Source organism: Saccostrea echinata, unplaced genomic scaffold (genome assembly GCF_033153115.1).
Source record: "Saccostrea echinata isolate AGI-Se365-2 ecotype Australia unplaced genomic scaffold, CSIRO_AGI_Sech_v1 ptg000058l, whole genome shotgun sequence".
NCBI lineage: Eukaryota > Metazoa > Mollusca > Bivalvia > Ostreida > Ostreidae > Saccostrea > Saccostrea echinata.
Window position 1 is genome coordinate 564,588 of NW_026889807.1, and position 25,048 is coordinate 589,635.

Below are 25,048 nucleotides of genomic sequence, written 5' to 3' on the forward strand. Positions count from 1 at the left end.
CAATTTTTTGTCATAAGAGAGTTATGCCATTTATGGGAATTTAATCAATTTCTTTTGTATACGGTCATTTTTGTCTTGCATTTAGACTTATTTTGATACATTGCAGGGGATCGTAGTGTTGTTTCATGTTTACCCAATGTATATTAAAGAATGTAATTAAACAGCTTAATACATCCAAATAAAACAGCAAACCTTACTATGAGTTTTAGAAGAAAATAACAAAAAAAAAAAAAAAAAAAAAAAAAAAAAACCAAAACAAATAAATGAATATAAAATAATAATAATAATAATAATTAAATTAAATTAAATTAAAAAAAAAAAATAAGAAAAAAAAGATAAAACGAACAAATAACCAAAACCAGAAAAAGAGGACCAAAACATCAAGTAAATAATAAATAAATGAATAAATAAATACATGTAATAAAAACAATGAAACAAACACAAAAAGACTTTAAAAAATAATTCATACAAATAAGGGGAAAAAAGAAAAATAAAACACGGACCTCATAGATCAGAGATTAGATCAGGTGCCATGAAGGAGTAGCATTCCCGTCGACCGGTCACATCCTCTTTGCGATCAGGTAAACGGAAAAAAAAATATACAGACATAATGGCCAAACAAACTATATGAATTACATCATTCACTATTCAGCTTAACTGCATGTATATATTGTATTTGCAAACAAGATCATTATATCAGCCACGGTATTTGCGATATGTTGAATTTAAAAGGGATTTTTGTGTCCATTATCCTGTATTGTAAATGTGTGAGGAGGTAGACATGAATTTAATTTCAACATTATGTTACAAAAATGATTTTATTTTTTTTCTTTATCTTTAGAAAACATAGCTTTAAAACAACCAACAAATCAATCGCATGCATATGCTAGTAACAGATATCGCGCATCTACATTCGATTCAAACAATGCTGTTGATGGTCGGAAGACTGACCTCTCGGCCTTTGGAGGACAATGTACTGTATCAGCTGATGGACACCGAAACGCTACCTGGTGGGTTGACTTGACATCTATCCACAGCATTCACGATATAAGGATTTATTACAGGACGGACAATGTCGAATGGAGTAATTATATTTATATTTCAATAATATTACATGTTTATCATCCCCACCCCCCAAAAATACTCAACTGATTTAACCTTGCAGAAACAATTTTTCGTTGCACGTGCATAACAATAACAATAAAAAAGAAGACAATGGCATCTATCGTAATACGACGCATTCGGATTAAATGCATTTTTGAAATCTACAAAATTTTATTGAAATTTTTGTTTCCCTACAAGTGATAGTAGAGATAAATCATCATAAGAATGATGTATTTAAAATTCTAAAACGTTTTTGTCAAAATACAAAGTTATGCGACCTTTTATATTCATTGTAGATGCTAAGAATGGTTTTACACGAAGATTTCTGGGATTTTATGTGTATATATCAAACACAACAAGCATTGAAGATGGTCACTTATGTTTTCACGACACAAACTACACCAGATCCACAATACCAGCTGTCGTCAACTTAACCTGTCCTGTACATGGGCAATACGTCATTTATTTCAACAAAAGACCCCAGGAATCAACAAATGCACGTAACTTTTCTCCAGATGCACACACTGATTTGTGTGAAGTGGAAGTATACGGTAAGTCTTTAAATTCATTTTTGTTGCAGGGAAATTTGCATATCTACAAACACCACTAAGCCAGAAACATGCTCACATTTCTATTTTTTTACTGACAACTATAGACAGTTACTGTCAATATACTGTGTGTACTACAAAATGTAGGAAAATACTGATATTTTTTAATGCCGGTTATGATAAACTTAAAGTACTGACAAACTTTTTCAGTGCAAATAAACATAGACAACTACTGATCCGTTTTACTGTCTCTACTGGGAAAAAAATAGACAAGTGCTGACATGTGGTGATAGGTACTGTCCCCTTCGAAGAAACATTGCAGTTATGTGAAAATATGTGTGTATTATAGGTTTAATAATAATAAAAAAGGATTTTTTTTCTCAATAATATCTGCAAGATTATTCATAACTATTTTGATATACAAAAATTATGCGTGAGTCAAGGTAAATGTATGTATTGGTTGCACTTTAACCCTTATCTGTTCGATCTAAGGAAGGCAATTTTTTTTCCAACAAATTATTTTCATCGATTTATTCCTTTCCAGACAGTAACTCAATATGTCCGCCTTTAAATGTATAGATGTATAGTAAATTTCTAGATTTTTCAATATCAAACGAATTTTGTCTCTAAAACAAATATATTTAAAAAAAAAAACCGTTTGTCGTTTAAAATATGAACAAATATTTCCCAACTTACAAGAAAAACCAAACATCTAGTATACATCAAAAGGATTTATGCATTTCCTATGTTTTGTTATACAAACTTTGGTGACCACTTGGTGCTAATGTGATTGTTATTTTATTATTCAATAGCTTTATTTCTGAAAGGTCTACAGGAACTCCTAGTAAAAGTTGTTGGTTTATTTCTTTCTCTCCAAAAACTCAGTATCGACTGAGACAAAGTGAATTTAATAGTGTAGATATAAAACAGCATACAGGGCTCTAACTGGCGACTAATTTAGTTGCCATGGCGATAAAAAAAACTTTTGATTGGTGCCATAAATTTCTCCACAAGTCGCCAAATTGGCGATCAACTTAAATTGACTTTGCGATAGACAAATTCTGGAACTTTAAAACTTTTCAACATTTTTTTTTTCTGAAGAGAAGTGAAGAAGTTTTAAACACTTTAAGTGCGAAAAAATATATATGTATATATATTTTTTTAGAAATCGGCATGTCTTTTTTTGTCGACTTGATTCTTTTAAGGCCCGTCGGAGCACTCAGAGTTCAGGTAGACAGGGTAATTTATGACTCCAGAAAATCGCTAATTGTGAAATGCAGTAAATTGTACTATAATCCTGAAATTATGTATATGAAATGAAAGGTTCAGGAAATGAACTTAACATTTGTTGGGAATTTTTTTTTAAAGTTGATAAGCACACTTTACATGCATCTTCCAAATCTCCAATCATCTAGTATAGTGGTAACAGATCAAGGGACAACACAGCCATTATTGTTCTCTCACTTTCGCGTCCCTGAAATGTATTCGTACAACCGACCTAGCAATCTATAGGAAGAAATTGCTGAAAATAAAATTTTGACAATTTAAGAACCATGCTTACTAATTCTAGGCAACTGATCCAACCTCTGGAATATCCAGGGGTCCGTGTTCTAAATATTCTTTACAAAGTGGTATTGTTTGATAGATTTTTTTTTTTTTTTGAGTTTTCAATCACTGTTTGTTATCTTCATCTTTTTTTCATTAGGATATAGAGAATATTTTTTTTATTTTTTTTAAATCATGGACCCAATGGCTAAATTTTGATAAGGTATGCTTGTTGGATGTTTAACATTTGAAAAAGGAACAAAATGGGAAACAGTGAGACACATTCATTTATTTAATCCCGATGCTTTGAGGATTTTTTTTAAATCATGACCCCAGTCTACGATAAAGCCAACAATGGTCTCAAAATTTGATAAGGGATAATTTAAAGACAGAAAAGTAGGGGCTATAATATATCAATGCGCACTTGTAGTAGATTTATATTTGTTTGAAGCATGGAACCTAAGGCATTCTGTTTATCTCTATAATTTCGTACATTTTTTAAAGGTTGCAATAGCGGTTTCTATGGATATAATTGTTCCTTATCTTGTCTCAATCCAACCTGCCGATATTGTGATATAAAAGATGGCGTTTGTCAAGGATGTAAACCTGGGTACCAAGGTCATCAATGTCAACTACGTAAGTCTATGAAAACCAAATCATCTTTGAAAATCCATTCAGAATAAAAACATTGGTGCAAATAGCGGAGTTTGTTGAAATATTAGGATTCTGTATACTAGTAATTGATAAAATATATCTACACTTAAAAATGTAAGGGTCAGCTATCCTATCTTAGAAAAAAAAGGTGTTAAACCGAATTGAAAAATTATTGTGTAGGTTTACATGTAACATATTGTACATTCTTTGAGAATAAATGCTACGAAGAAATTCAAATTTCTAACAGCTTCCTGTTCTTTAAGATTAAAATGACAATTCTTAATGTTAAAATAATTTTGAGATTTTTTTTTCTCTCGGAATTATACGAAAAAGCAGTATCGCTGCACTCTTAATGATTTCATACAAGCAGATTGATTCATCGAACAAACGCCTAGTTTGGACTTGAACATTCAACATAAAGTAGTTAAAAATTGATATTTCATGCATTTCTTTTTTCAACCACAATCTTCATTTTATGGGCTTAAATGAAATTAGAATGACGTTTAAATGTAGAAAAGAAAACCAAAGATAAGTAGCAAAAGAACATGTGTTTGAGAACATATACAGAAATAGATACTGTAAACCAACTTTTATTTGCGTGAGAGAAATATTCGCGACTTTCACGACCTACATTTACTCGCAAATATTAATCGCTGCGAACCATTTATTTTACTTTGTATTTCTAGAGAATGTTTCCTGAGTTGCGGAAATTAATCGTCGCAGATTGATTTTAAACTGACCAATCGCGAATAAAAGATGACGCGAATAATAGTTGGTTTACAGTATGCCTGTAAACAGAAATTATTTACGAAGTCGTTTTAAGGATTCTTATTCAAATAATGGTGTCGTTGTAGTAAGATAATGGGTACATGTATCCAAAAATGTGTTTTGTATTTATCTTGAACTGTCATAGACAGAAACATATTGAAACTGATTTGTCAAGAAAACCTAATGCAAATCACTTGAAATGAAACAGATAATACGTAATCCGTGTCAAAGAAATCGTAAATAATGTTTATATATCAAATTCTATTTGCGGTTTACCTTATTTTGTACTATTTGTATGATTTGTAAGAAGTAAAATATAAAAAAAAGTTACTACATAAATAAAACATAATTTATATTAATTGTTTTAAATGAAAAATTATAAGATTATTATTATTATTATTATTAATGACGATAGGGCACAAACGTACTATATTCAACTAATTATTTTTTGTCATCAGCCTGTAATCGTTATTACTATGGTGATGCTTGCAAGAAACGCTGTGGTAAGTGTATGAACAGAGCGACTTGTAACCATGTAAGTGGGAGATGTGAAAACGGATGTGACGTTGGATTTTTCGGAAATAGATGCAAAACACGTAAGTTCGATCAAATTTGTAAGAAATCTAGAGTCAGTAACAACTTTCCATTTTCAGCCAGGCGTGTCGATCCCTGTCAAAAAAAATTATACTGAGGAATTTGTGAGGATATGACATGTATTTACACATTGTCCTTCATGTTTAATTAGGACTAAATTTGATAATGAATTGTGCTTTGCTATCAAAAAGGAACATATTTGGATAATTGTTTGCATACAATCAATTATTTATTGTTGTTCTTTATGTACTTGAGGACCCTCCGTGAAAAATTCATTGCTTTAATCAATTTACATGGATACCAATACAATGCTGAAATATAAATAAGATTAAAGAATTTCTTAGAAAAAAAGGTTTATAGTTGTAATATTAACACGTTACCTTGAATAGGAATAAAATAGACTCTTGGTTGGTGAATATGGTTTGATATTTCACCAGAAAAATACCAATATTGACGAGGCGAAACAGAGGTCAATATCGATATTCTTATAGTGAATGTCAAACCATTTTCACCTCCCACAGAGTTTAAAATTGTGCCATTATATAGTCGTATTCGAATAAATAAGACATTGAAGGCTGCATGATGACACCATTTTCATTAACCAACTTCTGTCGCACAAATTATAAAGTCAAGATTAAAAGTTATCTTCTCTCAATACTTTGTTAAATTGCCTGTCATCTTTAATACGTCATTTAGTCTGCCAGGAACTATCTTACACAAGTGACCTTAATGGAGGAGGTAGGTACATTTACCAAGGTACTTCTGTGTTTCCTTTCGTAGTGTGTGAGACATCATTTTACGTTAAATTGTTCTGATAATAATCTGGCCATAGGCTTGCCAAACATTTTCCATGCTCATATACACGACTTGCTCCGGCCGTTGCAACCCTTTGTCTTTCGGACGTCACAATCGCCGCTGCCTGCACACTGTGCCTCCGGTGAATACGGCCTCAAATCTAGTGAATATATAGTGCTATGAACTTTTTGCGTTGTGTAGATTTGAAAGGGGCTATATATAGACTATAAAATGATAACTTTTATTAACGAAATGATTTTTGTATCATATTAGCTACTTTTATTTTTACTTCTTGTTTGTTCTGTTTCCTTCAAATATTCAATATCTAACATTCATGAATAATTAAAATATAAGTATTTCATTTTATATGCAAAATTATATGGTCAAACAAGGATGTCCTGATGAACGTTTTAAGGAAATGTATCAGTAAATCGTGTTTAGTTTGTAACTGTTTTTTTTTATTATAGCCTGTCCGGAGGGAACTTTTGGAAATTACTGTAAACAGAATTGTAGCGTCAACTGCGGCGTACCAAAAACTTGTAAGAGGACAACTGGAGAATGTGAAGGAGGATGTCAGCCGGGCTGGGAGGGACGTCAATGCGATCAGAGTATAGCTTTCTCGTTCATTCAAACAAAATTTGATTTTGATGACGTTATTGTAAAGTACATAAACCCTGTGATAAATACTTAGTTTTATATAGCTTTAGAAAATGACAGCTTTTGCATCCATTCTGTTTCAATGTCTTTGCATTATTTTTGGCTGTTCAGATAAATCCATAAATAAAAATATTTTTAAAAAATATCAGCTGTAAAGTTCACGTGATACAGATTTCTGTGATTGCATATCGTTTCGCAGATTTCGCCAAGTCAGAATCTCTTGGCGTAGCCTTAACATAATAATTCAAAGAACAAAAGAAAATCCTTACAGTATGTTATTTCATTCAGAAGTAATAACAGTAAAGATAGGGATTTATATATAAATTAATATATAAAAACACAAAAAATGTTAGATGTTGGGACCAAGTCTACTATTGATTTAAAAATATGTCTGCTTTCTGTATCTTATGATACATGTATGCGCCAGAAAATATGTAGCTAATTTAAGGTAAATTAAAGAGGTGCAAATATTTTTTTTTTTTAAGTGATTTGAACAAAAGGTTTTATTGTATTATACATATATATCCGAAATACATTTTTAAAAAATATATTTTGCATTATTGTAAAGATGTTTTATGATCCATATGTAGGTAAATATCTTTATATTATAATTTTCAGAAAATAATAATAATAATAATAATAATAATAATAAACGAAAGGTGCTCCTCGGATCATTTAGCCCCTTTTCTGTTCAAATAGAATGTTCTGGCAATGTGTACGGAAAGCAATGTAGTAAGCCTTGTGGGAACTGTCGATATTCAACGAAATGTCATCACATCAATGGAATTTGTTTGAATGGATGCGCAAAAGGATACAAAGAAATACACTGTACTCAGGGTATGCATATCATGCAAATTTCCTATTTTTTTCTAATCCTAAGGAATATCACTTGCTAATGTTTTGCTTTCCTTCCAGTTACATGTACCCAATTCAAGAATCGTTCTGTCCACACAGTACGATTCTATCATTTTCAACCATTTATTTTTCTCCAGCTGCATAGAATTATATGAGGTCAAGTGCATTTCTTTAACTTTTAGTTAGTCTTTAAGATTTTTTTTTTTTTTGGTTTTGCTAATGCATGGGAAACTATGCATTGTTTGAAAATTGTTAATCTAAAGGTAAAATCCGTATGCACCTTCAGCTATTTGTTCGAGACTCCTCACAGCAATTGTCCCCAAAGTTTATCGCAGGTATAATGTATGGAATACTAAAAAAATGATGTTGTCCTGTGAGCAAGCAATGGTGTTGGACATCAACAATATGCAAGTACCTTAAAAATAGTAACAGAATACTTTGAAATGAAAAGGTTGAAGAGAGACCATCATTTATCAGGATATATACTGTAGATTCCTTATTTTTCGCGAGTACTTATTTTCGCGAAATGGCTGACTTCAAATCGCGAGAACAATAGTTCGCGAGCGGACGGTTAATCAGGAGATTTTACATTGATTTCAGCACAATAAATATAAAAGCGAGTAATTTTATTTCGCGAGTGGTGCTTCTCGCGTAATTACTCGATAATTAAATCCTCGCGAACATTTAGGAATCTACAGTAATGCAAAGAGTTATGAGTTCACCAAAAGGTGGGATGACATTACCCGTATCATACTCAGCTGTCTCATTATTTGTGATCTTTTTGCATCTTGTGCTGGTTTTCAGGTTGTAGCTCGGACACATACGGGTTTGACTGCTTAAACAACTGTAGCAAGAGCTGTATTAATAATACGTGTGACTCTGTCACTGGATATTGTCCAAAGGTAAAGGTGATTTTTCTTTTCTTTTTCTCCCAAAGCATTCTCTATAGATACTCTCATAATGTTTTAGAAATAAGAATCTACTTTGAAAAGATATTATTTTTATTAATAGCTTTTTAAAAAAGATAAAAATGTATTTGTAAACTTAAACTCTCTCTCTCTCTCTCTCTCTCTCTCTCTCTCTCTCTCTCTCTCTCTCTCTCTCTATATATATATATATATATATATATATATATATATATATATATATATATATATATATAAAGCACCAAAAATGACCAATGACACTAACAATTAAAAATTGTCAAATTATCTTGACGCCCTGTCCCTTCCTCGGGAATTAGAGAAACAACAACTAGCACTACTACTAAACTATCAAACAATATATAATTATATACAATGTCACATGTTTAATTTGAAGTTTATAACCAGTTGTAATGAATGATATCCGGACTGCTATGAAATACGTTAGGTCTGTCGGGTGTACTCTGGGGAAGTGCGATGTACATAATTGTAAGAATTAATTATCGCTAATTAATTACGACCATGTAGTAAATCGTGCACTGTCTTATTCTCTCAAAATAGCAGAACTATACATTATAAAAGAAACCAAAGAAAGATAATGTAGAAGGGAAATTTTAAAATATGAATTTGGATCTTTTATAAATTTGGAAATGTTTTGAGGACTGTTTTTCGGATAAAAGAAATAATAAACCAAAATGTAAGCAAAAATAATTGTGTGTTGGTCGATCCAAAATTGATAATGTAAATTAACTGTAAAGATTACACTATATGGAGAGAATGTTCTTGTTTGTCACAATCAGGAATTTGATCTAGTTTACGTTCATCCTGGTGAAGTCATTTAGTTTGTTAATCCCATTAGGGCGGAATGACTTCAGTCTGTGCATCCATAACTTTTCCTTGCTTTTTCTCTGAGCCTCTGTCCATATTGGATTATGTTCAATAACCACTGCTGTCATGTCCTCCCATTTTGACCTTCGAGGTTGAAGTGTTCCCCAACTGGTTCATTGATTTTATTGGTCTTAATGGTCGAGCGGTGATTATTGATTCTTCTAAGGAGATCACCGTTTCCGCAACATATTGCTTTTGACATACATGTACTTTTCAGCTGATGAGATAAATGCAGTTATCTGTTTGACAGGAGAAGTTCCCTAATATTCTGAAGTTGCGGCCTGATATCGGGTTATTAAAACTGTCTGTGTCAGAGCTGTGTTTACAGAGAAGACGCCTTCTGTCATAACAAGTTTTAAACCCCCGTTGGGTAATGGGTTGTCCAATCTGATTCTTACTACATGTTCCATATCCTTCAAGTTCCTATAGGCAGCCAATGAAGTTCCCGTAAGATCTCAGCCATTCTTTTGTTGGAGTAAAAAACTGTGAGGTTCTTATTAAGAATATCGTTGAGTTCTTGAGGTTAGGATAGTATGTGGTTACCAGTGGAACCTAGCTGCTACTGTTTTTTTCTTTGTAATGTAAAAGGTATTGTCTGTCGTGTCCTGCCATTTCAGCAATAGCAGTTTGTACGGTATGGGCTTTGTAGCCTTTCTTGCATAAATGGAACTTTAGGAGATTGCTCTGTTCTTGGTATGAAGCAGAGGTTGAACAGATGCGGCGGATTCAAGTGGTTAGACCCTTAGACACACCTTTGAATGTGTGTTGGGGATGACAGCTTGACGGCATGAGATACAGGTGGGAATTTGTCTGATTCGTGTTTCACAGACCAAGATCAACGGGAGAGAAGTCCTAGTAGTCAGTAAATCACAAAAAAACCCGCTTAAGACACTTCAAGCGCAAAAAGATCAACACGTTGGACGAATCCTCATAAACTCTTGACGTCTGCCCAGTGCTTAACAAATCCAATGTTCCTCTTTCTGAATCAGAAATCTCACTTCATTCAAAGGGACTGAATTTCTGTCCCACGCCACACGAAGTCGAGGAAAAACAAGTCAGAGAGGACACTCGAGCATTCTTTCGGAGGCTACGACTGAAGGACTATTTCTCAAGAAAAGACACCGAGAAAGATTCGTGCGGCTTTTACCAGTCACTATTCCATGACTAAGAAAAATATAAACTCTATCGGCCAAAAAAAGACTGGGAACCTATGTACTATATTGTTCGTGTCGTTGGTCATTTTAGTACTTTATATAAAATACAATCTTTTACCTTGTATCTAATATATATATATATATATATATATATATATATATATATATATATATATATATATATATATATATATATATATATATATATATATATATATATATTCCGAACACGACATATTTCTATCCCTACTTACACAGTGGAAATTGTATCAATATATTCAACACATATTACAGACTTACGCTAATAATACACTTGGCTCCGTCATTGGAGGGATCTGTGGACTTGTCATTGCTGTTATCGTTGTAGCTGTTCTGATTCTGGTTCTAAGAAGGTAATTCTTTAATTTGCTATGCTTCATTCATAAACTTTATAATGTATGTAAATAAATATGTTTTATATATTCTTTAAAATAACCAGCGATTACCTTTTTTGCCTTGGAATAGAAGAAGAACGCCTAATTAAATGTCTATAACCATTAATCTAGACTTGCTTTTATTTGTACTTTTAATTTTCTCATGTTCCAGGCGCAGTCTACAAGAAGTCGGAAGTGGACAAATTGGAGGAACAAAGCATTGTAATTGCCTGAAATGTTTTTTTTTTTCCATACTCTACATTAACCACACTCAGGAATGACTGTTGGATTTTATCTGTTTTCAGACAAAATGGGAATTGGTGGTGCAGAATCTACTTCTACTAATTCAAAACCTCAGTCCTCAACCGAACATCAAAGAAGTAAACATAGAGATATTGGAAATCCTATACACACTAGACGCAAGACGAAGGGTCATGATATTGATGTCGATGAAGATGAGTTGTTACACTTGGAAAATCCCTATCGAGACTTTTATGCAAATGAAACGACAATGCTGGACATACCTCTTAATCAACTGGAGTCGGTTATAGCTGAGAAAAGAAAGGATGGAGATGCCGGATTTCAAAAAGAATATGCGGTAATAAAGCAAAAAAGAGAAAAACTTCATAACTTATAATTATAAAGTTGATAAGGGTAATTATAATATGACTTTTAAAATGATGTTGTAAAGCTTACACTTCTGATACGCAGTCTATATCAATAATCACTGAAATTGCACTATGCATATTGACATACTGTGTGGAAGGTGTTATTTATATTCACCGCAGGCATTACCATACGGGGAACTATTCAAGTGTGAAGCCGGAAAAAGAAAGGAAAATCTTGATAAAAATAGATATAAAGCTACATTTCCCTGTAAGTATCAAGTAATACTTTTACGGTTCTAAAATGGGAGTTTTAAATTACTCATATTGCATAGCCAAATGTTCCATATGCTCCTGTTTTCATATGTTATTGATTGTACAAAAATGTCAAAATATATTTTTATAATGCATAGTATTCTAATGTTAACGTCATACAATTATATAATTTATGCCCTTGTCTGAGACTAGAGTGATCATGAAAGGAAGCACATGAAAGAAAACGTGGTCAGCAAATGCGGCATCTTCTTGCAAAAGATCGATCGATCCCGATATAAAGTATTGTTTGTGTACCGTTCGTTACGCATTCCCTTACTTCTCACACGCACAAGTGCTTTGCAACTATGTTGGCAGGGGATATCAAAATATATATCATAGAAAGAAGATAATAAATAAATAATAATAATAAATAAAAAAGAAGATAATGAATAAATAATAAATCAATCAATAAATAGCGAACGAAAGTAAATTAATTTAATGTACAATGCACGAGGAACTAAAATAAAGAGATTTTTCGATATCAAAAAAAAAAAAAAAAAAAAAAAAAAAAAAAAAAAAAAAAAAAGGCGCGTATTTGATGTGAATAGAAATTCCAATTATCTTCTTCAAATCAAGCAATTTCAAAGTTGTGACTTATTTCCAAAGATCTTCAGCGAAAGAAAGGTAACGTACAGGAAGAGAAAAGTAGGATATCCGCACAAACGCATACCGCAAAAATTTTTATGCAGACACCGTATTTCGGTAGTGTTCCCTTAATGTTTTATCATGTTCAATTGTCCCATTGGAAAGAACAATCATGACCGAAAACCTTAGAACCTCGTATATACCAAATGAGAATAAATAAGGTGTGGATTTTATGGTTTGAAATAATATAATACTAAGTACTTTTATTTTCCTTCTTATTATTACACTGTTTATACGATATTATTGTAAGAATACTCATATTACTCTTTCCTCCAAAATAGATGATCATTCAAGGGTAATATTGAGAACGAAATCAGGATCCGACTACATCAATGCAAACTATATCGAGGTAAACAACATTGTCATGCACATTCATGTTTTATAGTAACACCACTATGAACAAAAAATCATTTCCTTGCAAGGTAGAAAATATCAAATCGTCATTTTCTTCTTTTTTTTTTTTTTTTTTTTTTTTTTTTTACTTACTTTACATGAGCTATTCGTGCCTCTTAAAGAAATACGTATGAAATTTGATACTGAGCTTTGTCTTCGTAATTTACAGGGCCCAGTGAGTGTAAGAGAGTATATCGCAGCACAAGGTATACATGTCTCGAAACTCGTACAGTATATTTTATGTTTATAGGTTGTATTTATTTATTTATTTTCGTATGATGGTTACATTTTTGGTTTCAAATAAGCCTCAGACAAGAATTATGAGAATAAGTGTATTTACAACATAATCTTGAATATATATTTGAAAAGATATATCTACATAAAAAAATGCAGTTGTTTTTAGCGTTTATATGTCTCTTGTAGGACCAAAGCAGAATACACTTGACGATTTTTGGACGATGATTTGGCAAGAAAATGTGTTCTCCATTGTCATGTTGACAAACCTGAGAGAAGGACCCTGGGTATGTTTATTTTGTGATGAACTTGACGGCAATCATACATGTATGTAATCTTAAGCTTACTTTTTTTTAGTTTCTCCCTTAACTCTTTCCTTTTTTAGTTTCAATTTATATTTTAGTAAGTCATAATAGTGTCTGTCTAGGCTAATTTAAAAGTTTTCTTTTTGATTTTATGTTCCATTTTCTTTTTTCAGATAAAGTGCCATCAGTATTGGCCAGATGTAGATAAGAATGCAAACTATGGTAATATTTTCGTACAATTGATGGAGCAAAAAGAGTACGCATTCTTTATTGTACGCAGAATGACTGCAAGACACGATGAAGTAAGCTTTATCAGAAAACTCCATAATATACAAACAAGTATCATACTTCACTTACTTTTATGTGACAAAGACTTTCTTTAGATTTAAGAAAGCGATTGCAAGGGTCTATGAAGAAAATCTGCTAAATGAATTTTTCTCATTTTTACATATAATTTGCCTTACGTTGGTGGTATCATAATATGAAAATGTCAACCATGATCATCAGGCTTATAAAGATGATACGCAGGTATGTTAAGGCAGTACCCAGATCATATTTCGGCAAAATTAGACTTTTTTCGTAAGATGTAACATTGATAAATCGGAAAAACCATAGATAAAACATTTACTATTATTATCCATTATATACATGTAGACGTCATTGAGTCTTAGGCTAAAAGAAGCACTCCACTACGACGTCATCACGTGACGTCTATAAATAGAAAAAATGCCTTAATGAAAAAGTGAAAAGTTCAACACTACCCCGGTGATAATTCATTTCTTTTAGTGAAAATCAGTATGTAAAAACATCACTGGGCTATGAAAAGTGCTGCTAGAATCCTACTCTCCTGACACAGAAAAAAATATTCCAGTTTCGCATGAAACCTTACCAATTTTTTTACATTTTATACATACGATCAAGGAGTTTTTATCAATTCATGTTGACCACACGATTCTAGCAGCACTTTCCAAGTACCATAGAATACAAGCTTTCGATACAAACAAAAATTATATTTCAAAGTATGCGGCGTAGTGTTGAACTTTTGCATCTTTGTTGTTATAGAACGACAGAGGAACGGCTGATAGGGACTTCCAAGCACTGACTGTGTTCATTATAAGAAAACATGATAAGAATATATCAGCGTACCCGATTCTTAATCTTTAATTCCTTATGAATCACACATAACATTCACGGTATATGCTTTAAAACTCCCATTTCATATATTTGTTTACATGAATTCTCGTCACCATTAATTTCACTCGGCAAATATTTGATCAATAGTTATGACGTCACTGGTTTGGTATTTAACCCCGTGCTAAATAACTAGCTATTTATACCACCCAAAAACGACAAGATTTAGTTAATATTATGTTTTGAATGATTCCATTTTTTTCTTGGACCTGAAGTTAAACTTTAAAGATAGATATTAAGAAATCATTATTTCTAAAGTTCACGTCATACAGCTTACTATGACGTCATATTGTAAAGGCAAGTAGGATTCTCTGGGTGTAGCCTTAACATACCCGCGTATGGTTGCCATGGTAACCACTGTTTTTCAAAATATTGATATTTATGAGCTGAAATTTTATGTATCCCATACATGTATCAAGATTGAAACAAAATTAAAAATTTCCACTACATATTAAATAATATGCTTTATATTCAATGAAAATAAAAATTGTATCGGAAACTATTGATATATGTAGTAATGCCATTACTGCTTTGGGGAGTATTCATTGTAAATTTGCAGTAATATTTTCACCTCAAGGGCACTTTTCAACGTTCTGACAAAATATTGCCCAACGAATTTTCCTAAAACTGATATATTTTGTACAAATTATTATAAGTGACTTATGGTAAAAATATGAAGTAATGTCATCACATTCATTTTGAAGCTTTCTGCATTTCAATAACACCCCCCCCCCCCCCTAAAATATTATAAGATTCCATAAATTTTCGCATGATGGTTTGCTGCTGAACCTTAAATATGTATAGTCTGTTAAAAGACTACAGAAAAAAAAAACAATAAGTATAGATTAATAAATACTTTTTTTCTGAAAGTCTTGTGGTTGATGTTCATTTTGTATGTAAATCAGAATAACAAAAGTAAAAAATAAATAAATAAATAAATAAATAAAATCATGTACTCAAAGAAATAACAACATGCCCATTTGTTTTTTTTTGTTTTTTTTTTTTTATTTTATTTTCCCGTCTCCAAAACATTCATTCCGTTATTATATCAATATAAATATATATATTCTAAACCAGTGCACAGTGGTCCAAGGGGCAAATTGTTCATGCGCTGAACAAACATCGAGGTCTCTGCACTATGACATGGAATCGGGGGAGAAGGGGGGAGGGGGTAGACACTTGTCTGAACAGAGTGAATGAATAGGGGTTGTTTCAAAAAACTTTTATCTGCAATAAATATATAAAAATCCTAATATCTTATTTGGCAATTAATAGTGATTTGCTTATTAATATTTACATTTGCAAATATTTTTTCCTTTATATTCTTCGCATCATTTTCTTATGAACTAGGTACATGAGTACATGAGGGAGCAAGAATATCTCCATTGTGACGTCATAATTCCACACTTGACGTCAAAACTAGAATTAAACTGTTTAGCTTCAAAAATAATTGTTGAATGACATAAATTTGCATCCCTTCGTGCTTATGCGCTTCATAAAATATGCCAGCGTTAAGCGTCTTTGTTCATGTCCTCGAGAATTTTCAAAATTATTATTTTAAAAATCATTTTTTGCTAGATTTGTGAAAAATATGCAAAAAGAAACTTTTCTTTTCTGTCAGAAGAAGTGTGTCCAGTTTCAATTTTTGACAAAATACGATGCATAAAACATTTTACAACAAATGTTTACACAATATATGCACCGATGATTCAATGTTTACATGGCCGATATAAGATCTTATAGAGGGAAAAAAATATGTTCCTGTCCAGCATGCAACCTCAAGCTAGTCTATAACGTATGTATCAAAATCAAAATCGCGTTCGTTCATCTGTTCATCCATCTGTTTAATCACTAAGAAAATCATGCCGTCTGAAGCTTCTAGATTCAATAGTAAATTCTAATATTCTAATTAATTAAAACAAGAGGACATAAAAATCCAGGTATAAATTCAATTTATTATTAAAAAAAAATAGATTTCAATGTTCAGAACTACCACAAAAGCTGGACGTGCCAAAACAAAACATGTGGATAAAAAAATTGCGTTGACGCTCCCCAGCACTCTGCAACTCTTATTCTTTCTCTGTTCAAGAAATATTGCCACGAGGACTTTTTGTCATATCACGCCCCTTATTTCGGAAATAGTTACCGTAAACTTTCTTTTTTTAAACATCACATAAGTCGATCACGTGACGCCTTGCAATAGCGTCCTTAACTAGACGGTGCGATTCAGGAAACTATTTTTGTGTGTGTGTGTGTCTGTGTGTGTGTGTGTTTTTTTTTCAATTCCAACTATTATCCCATTCATTACTGTAGTCAAAGGAATCACGGACGGTGACTCAATACCATTACACGGCGTGGCCAGACCATGGAACACCGGATCCCCTTTGTCTTGTTGTCTTTCTTGATCACGTGACGAGAACAGGAACCAATCAGAATAACTCTCCAACAATTGTACACTGCAGGTACATTTTGGCAAATGATGTTTACCAATACTTAAATACAAGCTTAGATTAATATTATATATTACGGTAGATATAAATAAAATATTACAAACCAAGTGTTCTTTTATTGAAACAATGCATTACTATTAGAGTCGAGATTTTAAAATAATGAACATAATCTTATGTTTTCTATCTTTGATATGTTATAACATATAAGATGTCTTGAGATATTTTATTATTATTATGTTTCATTTTAATGTTTCTGGATGGCTCAAACTTAATCAGTTGTTGAATTATAAAGCAGAATATCGGAGGATGATCCTCTTTAAATTTTCAAACAAACCGTCAGCCTGACTATTTCTGCTAAAAATAGAATTAACATGGCAATAGAGAATATAGACTAGAAATCTGTGAAACAAATACCCAAACATACTTCGAGGAATCTATAAAATGGCCTCGTCAAATCTTTATGTATGATTAATGCAATTATATTGTTTTATTGTTATAGTGCAGGAATAGGTAGAACGGGGACATATATAGCGTTGGACGCTCTGGAACGAAAAGGGCGAAAGAGAAAGAAAGTTAACGTAGCAGAATATGTCAAAAAGATGAGAGAAAACAGGATGAATATGGTCCAAACCTACGTAATTTTTGTTCCTTGACAAACAATGTACCTTAAATGCTTTTTTTCTGCATCTATTTATGTAATTATTAATTAATTTCATCATTTCTTTATACAATCATTTTATTTAACTTTTTTAAAAATACTTTTGCTTTATGTGTATTGCCTTGCATTTTATTGTTTTTCCCTTCTTTTCTTGAGTTATTCATATATTTAAGTGAGGTATTGATTGCTCCTTAATGAGAAATGTATAATCTACATTTCAAATGCATATCAAACGATATTAAAAAGAAAACATTTCAGGTCATTTAATTTATGGGCACTTGGGGATATGAACCCTCACCCTTTTTCAATTTTTAGGTCACCTGAGTCGCTCAGGTGACCTATTGCTATCTGTTTTCGTCCGTCGTTGTCCGTCATACGTCGTCCGTCGGTCGTAAACTTTTGAACATTTTCAGCTTCTTCTCTTGAACCACTGTGCCAATTTCAACCAATTTTGGCATATAGCATCAATGGATTAAGGGGTACAAAAATTGTGAATTTCATGGTCCCTGCCCCCCTCCCCCCCCCCCCGGGCGTGAGGGGTGGGGCTAAAACCATCAAATTTAGTGTTATCTTTACAAATCTTCTTTACTCCTGGACATCAAGCAGTCAAACTGTTGGCATGATAATTGTAATACGCATTGAGCCCTCTACCAAAATTATGAAATTCATGGCCCCAGGGTCAGGGGTTCTAGTGCTAGGGCGGGGCTATTTAGATCATAAAATGAAAGTGCATTATTTCTTTGAAAATCTTCTCTACTCCTGGGTATTATTTAAACAAATTAAATATATAGTTATGATAAGCAAGAGCGACTCTACCAAAATTGTGAAATTCATAGCCCCAGGGTCAGGGGTTCTGGTGCTAGGGTGGGGCTATATAGATCATATAGTGAAAGTGCATTATTTCTTTGAAAATCTTTATTATTTAAGCAAATTAAGTACATTGTTATGATAAGCAAGGAATGCCTCTTCCAAAATTTTGAATTTTATGGCCCCAGGGTCAAGAGTTCTGGTGAAAAGGGGGGAGGGGGGCTCTATTGATTATATAGTGAAAAAGCAAATTTTTTTTTGAAAATATTCTCTTCTGCTCCTGGTTAAAAAGCAAAGAAGCTCAGTGTATAGTTATGATGAGTAAGAGTGCTTCTTCCATAGTAGTGAATTGCATGACCCCTGGGTCAAATGTGCTGGTGTAGGGGTGGGGCTTTTGATTATGTTGTGAAAATGCATTTATCCTATTAAAATAATCCTGCCTGCTCTTAGTGTTAAGCAGATAAACAAAGTGATTACTTATGATGAGCAAACTTCTGGCCCTAGGGTGAGAGGCTCTGGTGTTTCTCGCTGGGGAGGGGGGGGGGGTGTCTATTGATAATATAGTGAATCTGTAATAAAAATACATTATTTCTTTAAAACTCTTCTCTGCACTTGGGCATATCAGAGGCAAAGAGAGTAAAAGTTTTAATAAGGAAGAGTATTTTTACCAGATTTTTTGAACATCTCGACCATTTGGTCAAGTGTTCTGGTCCTGCCCAGGGCTCTATTAATTTGTACTCTACTGAGAGGAGTTATTCCCCTTTGCCATTTACTCTTGATAATTAATCACTGTAAATAATGTACATGAAAGGTTAATAGAATAAGAGAATTATGCAAGAATTTTTATTGTATAATACAAAAAGTACTTTCATAGTTTTAATGATCAGGTAGACTTGTAAGTAATAGATAAATAAAAATGAGACAAAAACAACTTGTCTTTTTAAATGTTCATCAAAGTAAGAGATTTCAACAAGGAATTAGAATTTTACAGAAGCACTGATAGTTTGATAGTTTGTTAATATACTGTTTGGTGATAGTGATAAATGGGGAACAGATAAGAACTAATTTATGAACTGTTAATGAACTCTAGATTAATTATTTTGTTGATCCTGATCACCCTATTTTTCTTGCTTTTGGGCAACAAAGCTTCACCTTTCAGTTCATTTTATACTCTATGGATCCTCTAAATTGTTGTATTATACTCAGGTGACAGTTAAGGCTCTTGGGCCTCTTGTTCATATTATGAAGTCTCTGTGGTGACATTTTTTTCCTGCTCAATATTTTCATATTTTTTTCTTCCTGTTTAATTTTTTTTTTCAGTATACGTCACATATTGTCGATGATGTAACATTTCATTTTCCCCTCACTATTATTTAAAAAAAATTATTTTGTTTTAAACTGACCAAGGAACTTCTCTGCAAGTTAATTCATTACGAAAACAAGACAAATCGTTTTCTTTTTCTTAATCAAGTTTTATCAACACTTTTTTCCTCATTCAGGAACAGTACATGACGATTTTTCTGGCTTTGAATGAAATATTTAAGTCACCAGTTAACATCAATACTATCGAAGACTTTGCAAAAAAGGTCGAAACAATGAAGACAGATAAACCAGCCAATCGGAGTTTTTTACGAAAAGAATTTCAGGTAACCAAATAAAAAAAATATTTAAGGAGCCCACTGTAGTTTTATTGCGTAAAAACTACAGTAGTCATTTCTTTAATTGTATACCATATGTAACTTACATTGACTTCAGTAAACGTGCCAAGGTTAGGGAAAATCTATAGTGTGGTTATTTTAAGGACGGTCTCAAAGTCTCAAAACACAGATATAATTACTATAGGACTATATGGAAAACTTTTTTTAATTGCATTTCAAGGCAAATTTTAAAAATCCTACAATAGACTTTTTCCTCAAATTGTAATATATGATGAGCAATACTAAATTGTACATTGTATGTTAGAAACACACAATTCTATCGTCTAGTTTCTTAAAGAGGCATCTCAAAATTATTTTTTTAAAAAAATCTTTATTTTATGGCTACTACAAAATATGACAGGTGCTAATGATTTAATAATAAATATATCAGAATTTTTTTTATTTTTAAATTCCTGTGTTTGAAAACTCATAAGAACACATTTCATATTTTTTCTGTCATAATATTATTCATGACCCCCTCTTAAAGAACTTCAATTTATCATTACGTCACAAACACACTTTAACGACGTTCATCTACTCTAAAAGTGTAAATATGCTTGAGTATACTGCGTTAAGTATTGCTCAATGAAATTTCCAACCCCCCCCCCCCCCCCAGTGGAAAGGAATTAGGGGAAAAAGTGTTCAAGAATTGCAATGAAAAATGGAAATCACAGAAAATAACTCTCTATTTTTGATGACATTGATTAAAATATGTTTATAATGTACTGCCAGTTATTGTTTTGTAAGTATTTAAAGTTCTAATTCGTTGTGATCAATAAAATGTACACGTACAACTGTTTAGAGACAAATTGTAGAGGATCCTCTAAATAGTTTTATTTTTTTTCTTTTTCCCTGTATTTGTAAGTTTTGATAATTGATGTACCTTTGAATGGTTTTTCTCTGATGTCTGGTAATGCTGAGCACCTTTTCTAAATCAAATTTTGATGAAAAAAAAAACAAAAAAAAAAAAAACAAAAAAAAAACAACAACTAAAAAATACTTACTTAATGAAAAGAGAAGAAAAAGGATTTTCATTATTTGATATCTGTCCAAAACTCTTTCTATGTATGTATGTTTGTTTTCTTTTGTTTTCTTTTTTTTATGAATTGTACTAAGATTTTGAAATAAAAATATCTTGGAGAAGTAACATGTACAGGTACCTTGAGTATGACCTTCACAAAATTTGATTTGATTTAAATCTTTATTTTTATAGTCAAAATAGGTGAGTAAGTTACATGATTTATGAAAATATCGACATTCTTTTTCTTACACTTAAAAGAAATAGAAGTGTTTTACAGGGATTTATTATCCGATTAAAAATAAATCATTTAAAATCATTTCCCTCTAATTCAGCTTTTTGTTTAGAGATCTAGTGGAAATGTGCGGAATCTAACATATGTTAACCAGTCCTTTTTTGTAAAATAGTTAGTTTCTGTTCAATTTCTTTCCATCAACTTTTGAACTTAGTTGATGATCCCATACATAATCATGCTCTTGTTTAAAATGATCTTTTTATTTTTAATGTGCAAGTTGATCTGAAAATAGAATTTATTGCCTAATCTTGTCTTGATAAATATCTTCATTACTTTGTGAATTAAGCTTTTGATGAAGATGCGACCAGTATACACTGACACTGACTTTATGATTGCCAAAGAAATTTGTAAGGTCGGACATTTCACAGGTGTATTGCCTTGTAAGTATATGGCAATATCTATTCTTCTTATATATGTTAAAAAATGGAATGGATTGTTCTTATCCTTATTGCAAATAATGTACGTGTGATTAAATTCAAACTAAATATTTATATGTTATACATTACTGAATAAAGTTACCGTATTTAAAGATATCTTTTCGAGGACAATATTCATTCAGAAAACAGGCTTGCAAATCTCATTTGTTCACATTGGAGGCCAATTATTTTCTTTTGTTCCCTTTTTAACAGTGGATAAATGCAGTGTTCATCTCTCAGCCCCTGTTCCGAATCGAGGAAGTTTCATCAATGCAATATATGTACCGGTAAGAATGTATTCCAATTAATGTAAAATAACCAATACTTATATTATTTTATTCATGTTGAGAATATTTTAGGGTCAAATTCGCAACAGATACTTGATTACCTTTAGGCGAGATAATTATTTCTCAGATGAATGAGGAAATTATGTCTGATCAAGATTTTCGACATTAACAAAAATCTTATTTTAACTATACTAAAAAAATACGTTGTTATTTCTAGTCATTCATCAACAATAAGGCGTTTATTGTAACGCACTATCCGCAAGCAGAGGACACTGTTGACTTCCTGCGCCTGGTCAGTGAGCAAGAGTCGAACACTGTCATCTGTTTGGATCCACTGAGTGGGATTGAATCGGTATGTAAGCGTGAATTATATATAAGAAAACTTAGGTAATTCAATTTATTCCTCCGCCAGCTATAGTAAAAATCGCATTTTTTATGCCTCACAATAGTCCATATCCACACAATCAAATATAGAGAGAAAAATTCTGGATCAACTTTTTTAGGCTAAAGTGCATAAAAGTTATATTAAGTAAAATTTTAGCTATTAAAGCGGTATGGAAGGAGTGAAACGACCGACACCGTTCTTAGTCGCTAAAATTCTATCTTAGAACATAGCCCACTCTGCAAAATGTGAATTATATGCTACTTTTTTTATATTATTTTCATTTTCTAATATATATATATATATATATATATATATATATATATATATATATATATATATATATATATATATATATATATATATATATATATATATGAACATTATGTAATGCAATGTTCCCGATTCAGATAAAAAGAAAGCTTAAATAAATGTTGATTATAGAATCTCAATGGTCATCGAATGCATAAAAATGAGACCTTTTCAACGATGATAGTCATATATATTTTTTTTACCTTCTAGAGTAAGACATGGGTACCAAGTCATACCAACTCTTCCAAATCTGCTAATCCCTTCACCATCCAATTTCAATCAAAATCTGAAACTGACGTCAGCAGCTCGATAATTCTTATAAGGCAGAAAAATGTAAATTAACAACAGGTTGCACTATGGTTGTTGCCTTGATCCTCTCTCTCTGTATCTCTCATCTGTCTGCCCCCCCCCTCCTCTTTCTCTCTCTTTATATATATATATATATATATATATATATATATATATATATATATATATATATATATATATATATATATATATATATATATATTATTGGTATCTTATTAGTATTTCAAAAAGTGAAATGATAATGAAATTTTAAACAAGCATTCTGAGAATATTGCATTAGCAAAACAAGTCCCCTACCGGCAAGTGTAAGAGGAAAACAATTGTATTCTCCCTCCAGTTTCACATGTAGGGGACAAAAAGTGTTAATTTTCTGTAGAGTAAAAAGTCTCACACAGTGACTGTTATAGAACCAAGGTTTAGCATCAACTTTTCCGGAACTCCTCTAGATACTTCTCAGCTTCGAAGCCTGGTTTCTGTTGCTCTTAGTGTGGATAGAGAAAATCCTGTCATCGTTGTCAGCAGGTTTGATATAAATTTTACGAACGTACATATGAATACAAATCTAACCACCTTTTTAGAAACAATGATCAAAAATGTTTTTGATTACTAAATTAAATTCAATATACCGTTTTGATTGGAAATTTCCTAAGTTCTTGAAAGCAAGCTCCATTTTTTTTTATCATTCCTATTTCTACTAAATGAGTGCTGACTTTTATTAAGAGAAGTGATTTAAATTAGATATTGTTATTTTTTTAAAATCAAATGTCGATTTGCCTTGTAGTGATGGAGCTACCATTTGTGGTGCCTTTTGTGCAGTTCATAACGTGATTCAACAAATAAACATGGATACAAACGTGGACGTTTTTACTTCAGTAAGACAACTTCAAATTCGAAGACCTGAATTCTGCTCCAGTATTGTAAGTCCTATCGAAATTATCTTTTTTTTTCACACAAACTCTGATAATCATAATAGTTTATTAGATGTATGTACACACCAGTCGTTGCTCAGAAGAGCAGTTTTACTTCGCTATATGACTGTGCACTTTATTTTTGATTCTTTACATCATGTAAAAAATAAAAAAAAAATGTCTGAAGAGGCTGTTTTCTTAAAGTTATCAATATACTGTCAACCAACGATTATTCGCCCTTATTTTATTCATGATTTATCGACTGAAATCATGACGAAGAATTTTTGCAACTGAGGAATTATTCTGTGTAAGTAGAAAATGAAATGAATGGAAGACAGACGCGATACTTCTTGGACGCAAACAAAAATTTGTTAACAGTTCATAAATCTGAAACAAAAGTTTTGCTAAAGTTCGTAAGTCTGAAACAAAAGTTTGTTTACAGTATATAAATCTGTTACAAATCATCTCAAATACACAATTCTGTTTCACTTTGATACCTGCAAAATAAGCTGAAGCAGTATATTTTCAAAAAAAACAGCAATATGTTTCTATTGATAATTGAATATTCATACGTGTTTGTTTACAGGAAGAATACAGATTGGTCATCAAGGCTGTGTATGACCACATACAGAGAGGCACTGAAAACATATACTTCAATCAATAAAAGTGTATTTCAACAGAGGCTTGAATTAATACTGTAATGCTCACAACTGTGGACATATGAATGCATAAATATATAGAAAGAATTGTTTGTGTCGTACTTAGCACATGTTACAATACAGGGCTTGTATCAGCTGTTTGTCAAATGACTTGTATTTAATAGATACTGTAGATTCCTAAATATACGAGAGGAATTAATTATTGCGTAATTCCGCCAAATAAAATATCTCGCTTTTATTTTTAAGGTGATGAAATCAATATAA

General features: G+C 31.9%; 1 protein-coding gene across 1 annotated transcript; it reads left to right on the forward strand.

The window, feature by feature from the left end:
* Window positions 1-925: 925 nt before the first annotated feature.
* On the forward strand, window positions 926-25,048 carry LOC133174509 (receptor-type tyrosine-protein phosphatase epsilon-like). Its single transcript, XM_061309622.1, has 22 exons — window positions 926-1,010; window positions 1,401-1,655; window positions 6,476-6,616; window positions 7,784-7,855; window positions 8,325-8,422; window positions 10,780-10,877; window positions 11,071-11,120; window positions 11,204-11,496; window positions 11,687-11,774; window positions 12,745-12,812; window positions 13,026-13,062; window positions 13,280-13,377; window positions 13,569-13,697; window positions 16,900-17,048; window positions 17,536-17,671; window positions 20,001-20,147; window positions 21,798-21,891; window positions 22,141-22,208; window positions 22,432-22,566; window positions 23,594-23,739; window positions 23,999-24,134; window positions 24,712-25,048. Exons 1-22 carry the CDS (start codon window positions 926-928, stop codon window positions 24,787-24,789), a joined length of 2,601 nt encoding a protein of 866 aa, XP_061165606.1. The 3' UTR covers window positions 24,790-25,048.

Bases quoted from the DNA above. Each gene is read 5' to 3' on its own strand.
- LOC133174509 (XM_061309622.1), top strand. From the start codon at position 926: ATGCTGTTGATGGTCGGAAGACTGACCTCTCGGCCTTTGGAGGACAAT. The intron at 7,856-8,324 runs GTATAATGTATG...GCTGGTTTTCAG, and splicing joins GTCCCCAAAGTTTATCGCAG to GTTGTAGCTCGGACACATAC. The intron at 13,063-13,279 runs GTATACATGTCT...TGTCTCTTGTAG, and splicing joins AGAGTATATCGCAGCACAAG to GACCAAAGCAGAATACACTT.